Below are 6,823 nucleotides of genomic sequence, written 5' to 3'. Positions count from 1 at the left end.
CATATTCATCGTACCCGTGGACATCCTTCGACAACTATGACCCAAACAATCTTTGCGACCCACTCTATGCGACCGTACAATACGATGCTGCCACGTTGATCATCGCCAAAGCTTCTAATTCGGCTACGCAACATCTAACAAGAATTCTTGAAGACTTGGCCTAGACACTGGTCTTTCAATCAACTTTCAAAAAACTAATTTTGTCCTAATGCATGTTGACCAAGTCATGGCAGCTTCAATAGCTTCCACTTTAGGTTGTCATGCCGCGACCTTTCCCTAGACGTACCTTACTATCGCCATATAAACTTCCGTCCTCCACACTCTGATCCACTATTGCCTGTTATCTCATATTCTTATCCCATTGTTGTACACTACTTCTGTCTAAGAACATCTCCAACAGCCGCGCTATATACGTGCCGTGTGAAAAAAATAGTAGTTTTAGCGCGTGCTACCGTTTCGGGCGCTCCAGCTAGCGGACGCGCAAAAACCGCGCGCGCGGCATATGTAATTCAGCGCGCGGGCGGAAACGTCATCGCGCGCCGCTTATTTGTTCCGCCCGCTCCCATGCGTTGGACTCTCGAGCGCTCGCGCACAACTCCACCTACCCATCTAGCCGCGCCGCCGCCGCCGCCCGCGCCACCCCATTTTTCCGGCGACCGTTCCGACGCTTCCTCAGTCTCTTCCAGCGCGGCCGCGGCTCCCTCCCTCTCTCTAGTCAGTGCCGCCCGTCGCGCGCGGCAGTCCTCCGACGAACAGCGCCCGGCCGCCCACTGCCGCTTGGCGCCCGCAAGGTATGTATTGCTTCCAACTTCCACATTTTTACATTAAATTTGGTGCATGTTGTTTATAGCCTAGTTTTGAACATTTTAGATGAGTTCATCATATGATTCTTTCGAAGAATAATTTGATATGGAAGAGGAGGAGGATCTTGCAATGATCCTAGCTATGCACCACAAATTTGGATGGCATCTACCCAAAGTGGCAAACATTTGTGAAGCCTTGAAAAAAACGGAAGGTAAGAAATATCTTGATTTTCACAATGCTGAGGCGGCGGCTAGAAAAGACGTGGAGCGAGCTTTTGGGATTTTGCAAGCCCAATTTGCTATTGTGAGAGGACCGGCTAGATTTTGGGATCAGAAGATGTCTTGGTACATAATGCACGCTTGTGTGATCATGCACAACATGATCATCGAGAATGATGATCATCGAGAATGATGTTTGTGATTTAAATTATATGTCATGTCTTTGTTTTGTGGATGTGTTGTGACAAAATGCAACAAATGTGATGCACCGGCTGCTCGCTCGCCCTGCTAGAGCTGCGCGCGCGCTGCATTTTAGCGCGGCTACTGGAGTCAGCGCTGCGCGCCGCGCCAAATCTGACAATGGACACGTCGCAAACCAGATTTTAGCGCGCCACATGTTAGACGCCTGTTGGAGATGCTCTAAGGAGGGCAGACTACTTCTTTCTGTAGCCTTCATTGAGTCTAGCTATTTACTACTCGGAGGGAGTACATGTCTGTTTAAAAGGATTATCAAAGAAGTGGATGATATTCCACGTGCGTTCTTTTGGGCTATGTACTAGACTTGCACAAGCACATAATGCTTAATTGTGCTGTATAATATTTGCAAATTAAGAGGATTTGGTGGTCTAACGCTAAAAATATCCATGCGTAGAATATCTGCCTACTCATGAATTTTTTTCATTAAACTAGAACAATGCCCGTACGTTGCAACGTGATATAAATATTCTACTAGTACGTTAGCTTATGATTTACCTGTCAATAATAATGCTATTGTGTAAATAAATGTTCATCAAATTTTGATCGTGAATTACCTTATATTTTGATTAGAAGTTTGGTAAGTAAATTAAAGTGAATTTTTTTTTGAAACCAAAGCAAAGCTTTATAGATTAACGGCGCGTGGGCAAATCACCCAACGCATAGGCGGCCACTGAGGGCTGTACATTGTTTTCCCACTCCATACACATGTCAGGCACACACATACGGCCGATCTGGGCCAGCTCATGAGGTCCAGCTAAAGCTTTGGTTCGCGAGACATAGGGTACGCGCATGTAGACGAAATTAAAGTGGAATTGGTTCAGAAGATAAGTAAATTAAGGTGATTGATTATCATATACACGAAAGGTTGGACGAAGGGGTGGTGAAAAGAAAGATGAAATGGGAACCTTACGTTCTTTTTAAGTAATAGAGAATAGAGATAGAGATTTCTCCACCCGCAAAAAAAAAAGAGATAGAGATTTCTCCTACCTGCCAACAATCCTTGGGTGTGTTGGGTACAACTTCAGTATCCTATCACCACTTGCATCCCAGAAACATGACTCCTTCCTTCCAAATACTATTAACCAACAAATACCTAAACTACAATGGGATTCTTCCGCTATGATGAAAGATGGCCACTAAACTTTCTTTTGCCTCGATACCTAGCTCCACCACCTACCACTAGCCTACGCCCCCTAACCTATTTTTCACCCATTCCGCTGACCCAAAAATAGGTATCTCGATCATGTTGAACAGTGCAATGTCTAACATGAGGAATCGCCTAACCCCAAGTGGTTTCCTTGAAATTGCAATTTCTCTTGTCTTAGTTGACTGACTTTCAGTTTGGGCTTCGACAAGACAAACGTTTCCTCAAGAAACGCACTCCCTTCTCGACCAAGCATTCTTATGGCATTTTCATGCACAAGGGGTTCATAGATCAAAATGCAGACTTCATCCAAAAGTCTAGGGTATGTACCCAATAAAATGAAGGTATTTGTGTAGCTCCTATTTCGCAAGTGTCTCAACACCAAGCTCAAACCCACCACAAGCATATTGTCGACTTGCGTTCTTGCCCAACATATCAACATCAAACTGAGTCAACATAGCACATGTTTCTCCATTGCCCCTTCATTGTCAGGATATGGTAACACTTGACCTAAACATCCAAGATACCAATGGTATTTGGGAATTCCAGCCGCTAGTACCTCTACTCCACCAAGTTTGGACCACCGCTATTCTCAACACCCTTTGAAAGATTTGGGAATGTGCTTGTATTCCGCATTGATCAACATAACTCTACCACATTACGAATCATGTTAAATGACTTCACCCTTTCGTTTCATTGGTTTTGGAAGCTGGAACACAAGGACACCACCATTCTTGGAGGTTAGACCTTTCTTCTCGCCTACTTCTAATGGTGCAACAAATTGGCCTTGGCCATCTAGAAAATATCATTAGGTGGGACACCCCCCCCCCCCACACACACACACATTAAATATTGGATTTAACTTTGGAAATGACCAGTTCAATTGATGTGCTAGGCGGGTAAATAATACAATTGTATTCCGTAAATAGCTGAAATTTAAACAAGTCATTAGTTGATTTTAAAAGGAATTCCATCCAAACATGAAATGCATAATATTTTTCAAACATAAATTTGGTTTTTATCCGTTAAAATACACATGCATGATCAAGTTGTCGTTCCGATCATGTGGTGAGTCATGACATAGTGAGTAGCAAAGGATCAAGCTTCAAAAATAACATCTGCTACACATGTACTGTTGATAGTTGTGAGATGCAACAATCTGAGGATAGTAGTATTTGGAGAGGTGGAACACTTGATTAAGAGATAGTAAATTGAAGGGCCATTTGAATTTCGGTTCTTGAAGAATAGAACAGAGCATGACCACACAAACACAAGATTTCAATAGCCAAACTAGTCAAAGTGCTTTGGTGCCGTAGTATATAGGACCGCACAAATTTAGTTAGGTTGCCAATGATAAAGTGGGCAAGTGCAATAAAGTTGCAAAGTGCATTAAGAGAAGTAAATTCTCAGCAAAACATATGATGGAAGAATGGATAATTTTGCCTGGCAGCCTAGACGTTGATAAATAAAGTTATTATGAACTAAATTTGCGATTAAAATAGAAGTACTTTGTACTTAAGGCTAATGATACACTTAAATTGGAAGTTTATTTTATCGAACTTTACCATGTTTCTTTGAGATGCATCTTTGGCTACAATGTTACATATACTGTGATTGGTATAAAAAACCAAGCTAGAGACAATATATCCAATAAAAATTAACAATACATGGCTGAAAATGATACGAAAGGAAAGATACTCAGCACATAGTCAACTAGGCCCTAGAGTTTTTTAGCTCTTTTTTTATCCTCTGTATTTAACTCTTAACTGAAAATGGAGGAAACCTATGCAGCAGGCCATTTCCTACTATTTATTTCCCCTGAAATGATTATTACCGATATGACAACACATAAGACATCTAGCCACACAAATGGGCGGGTAAAGCAAATCCATATTAAGAGAAATTCCGGCGAAACAAAGTCTTGGGCCTAGTAATAATATAGTAAACATGGAAAATATTTGTGATCGGTAGCATAAACCTAAGAGATGACCATGGTGTCCCCATTTGAGAGTACTTGCTATGATACTCCCACTATCGGAGGTCTTAACCCGAGCATACATTCAATTGTACTCTAGTCGATTACTCTCCCGAGTTCATCCGTTTTGACGTAGTCGACGTAGATTCATGTCGCCTCCTTGGGGCGGTGAGGTTAGGGTTTCTTTGTCATGTGGCGGAATTTAGTGTAAGTGTTTCAGATCTATACAAGAGTTCAACGGCGACAACTGTGGCTCCAGGGCGCTGGTCTTTAGGGGCACGTGCAAGAATACTTTATGGTTGTCATCAACAAGGTCAAGCCGGCTTCGGTAGAGGAGTGGCGACAACGGCACGTCGGTTGCTTGTTCTGATGGCAGTAGTGGTCGTTCGGTGGTCTCGAAATCTCGATGTAATTTTTATTATGTTTGAGATACTTTATACTTCCAATGAACTTTTATAATAGTTCTGATCATTTTCGCAAAAACATAATTTTACTCTCCTAAGAAAAAAATATGTAGCCGATTACTACTTCGATGGTTCGATCAACTGAGCCAAGATGGATCAGACCTGCCTTACCCATTGCAAGATTCCTAACAACCAACCATTTTTCATCATAAAGGATATCCGGTGCGAGGAAGATAAGATCTCGATCATATCATGGACGCAGAGCACAACGTTCACATCGATCAGATGCGATGCACGCGACGTGTCCGCTGGGGTGCTTCTGTGGATGGGGACGACAAGGTGTAATCACATGCGTATGCGTACGTACTAGCCCTAAGTTACTGTACTCTAATAGCTCGCGCTCCATGCATGTCTCATGCAAGCATAAACAGCATATAAACATTACGAATCTTACTTACAGTGCAGTGCCACATCTATCAAGAACGGATCCGGCATCATATCACATCGCATACATTAACAATCTCCTCGATTAGACACGATCGGGTTAAGATAGTTGAGAATGAGAGTGAAACACGTGTATGCCACATCGAACTGGACTGCAATCAGAAGTTCAGAGCTCCTATATAAAGTGAGGATCATCACCTGTTTACTCCACACACAAAGCACACAACCAGCCCTAGATCGACAAGTCAAGAAGAAAAGGAAGAAGATGATGAACACCAGGGCTCTCGCTCTCGGCGCGGCCGTCGTCCTCGCCTTCGCGGCGGCGACCGCGCACGCCCAGAGGTGCGGCGAGCAGGGCAGCGGCTTGGAGTGCCCCAACAACCTCTGCTGCAGCCAGTACGGCTACTGCGGCATGGGCGGCGACTACTGCGGCAACGGCTGCCAGAACGGCGCCTGCTACACCAGCAAACGCTGCGGCGCCCAGGCCGCCGGCGCAGTGTGCCCCAACAACCACTGCTGCAGCCAGTACGGGCACTGCGGGTTCGGCTCTGAGTACTGTGGTGCCGGCTGCCAGGGTGGCCCCTGCCGCGCCGACATCAAGTGCGGCAGCCAGGCCGGCGGCAAGCTCTGCCCCAACAATCTCTGCTGCAGCCAGTGGGGTTTCTGCGGCCTCGGCTCCGAGTTCTGCGGCGTCGGCTGCCAGAGCGGTGCTTGCAGCACCGACAAGCCGTGCGGCAAGAACGCCGGTGGCAGGGCTTGCACAAACAACTATTGTTGCAGCCAGTGGGGATCCTGCGGTATCGGCCCGGCCTACTGCGGTGCAGGCTGCCAGAGCGGCGGCTGTGGCTCTGTATTCGCCGAGGCCATAGCCGCCAACTCCACCTCCACTCTTCTCAAAGAATGATCTCGCCATGACAGTATTGCAACGACAAATAATCCGTGGCAGTCTCATTGCCACCTACGGTTTCCCTTCAGTTACTTTTAGTAGTACTAGTCCTTAATAATTCTCTAACTTGCAATATGACATGCAGGTTACTGCAGCAGTAACAAATATTGCTGTGGTACATGCATGGAAATATTACAGTGAGAAGTACTGCATGGCAATATGGGGTGTGCTATTGTTGCCACGAATTTAGTTTTTCTTGTTACCTTCTGTTGTCAGGATGCATGCGTTCCGATTGTAATGTTGGAGTACTTTGTGATTTCGTTGCAATACATTACCATGAGTGTCACATTATTACTCCCCTCGCTTTTGCAGGAAGAATAAGGTCAAATTTTGATATTTAGACTAGTATAGGAGTATATCTCTACAAATGTTTACCTTTTTTATGTTTAGGCTGTATACTTGAAAACTAAAAGTATGCATGTGAATTTGTTTAGGAAAGTACTTTCACAATATTTAATTCTTTCACTACTAAAAAATGGACTTTTGACCCCTCCTCTTCATGAAAACCGGCGGTGAAAATGCACCGAAATGTGGCGGTTTTCCGAAATGAACATACTGCAAAGAAATAATGGACTCGGAAATAAGTAAGGAATCGACTAGAATACTTTTTTTAGCTAGTTGACGAAGAAC

At 44.4% G+C, this 6,823-nt stretch overlaps 1 protein-coding gene across 1 annotated transcript; it reads left to right on the top strand.

The window, feature by feature from the left end:
• The first annotated feature begins 5,470 nt into the window (after nucleotides 1–5,470).
• On the top strand, nucleotides 5,471–6,479 carry LOC119309390 (agglutinin isolectin 3-like). Its single transcript, XM_037585406.1, has one exon. It carries the CDS (start codon nucleotides 5,513–5,515, stop codon nucleotides 6,149–6,151), a length of 639 nt encoding a protein of 212 aa, XP_037441303.1. The 5' UTR covers nucleotides 5,471–5,512; the 3' UTR covers nucleotides 6,152–6,479.
• Nucleotides 6,480–6,823: the final 344 nt, after the last annotated feature.

The sequence above is a fragment of the Triticum dicoccoides genome, chromosome 1B (genome assembly GCF_002162155.2).
Source record: "Triticum dicoccoides isolate Atlit2015 ecotype Zavitan chromosome 1B, WEW_v2.0, whole genome shotgun sequence".
Lineage (NCBI taxonomy): Eukaryota > Viridiplantae > Streptophyta > Magnoliopsida > Poales > Poaceae > Triticum > Triticum dicoccoides.
Note: the sequence above shows the minus strand (reverse complement) of the source record. Positions and strands in the feature narration are given on the sequence as shown.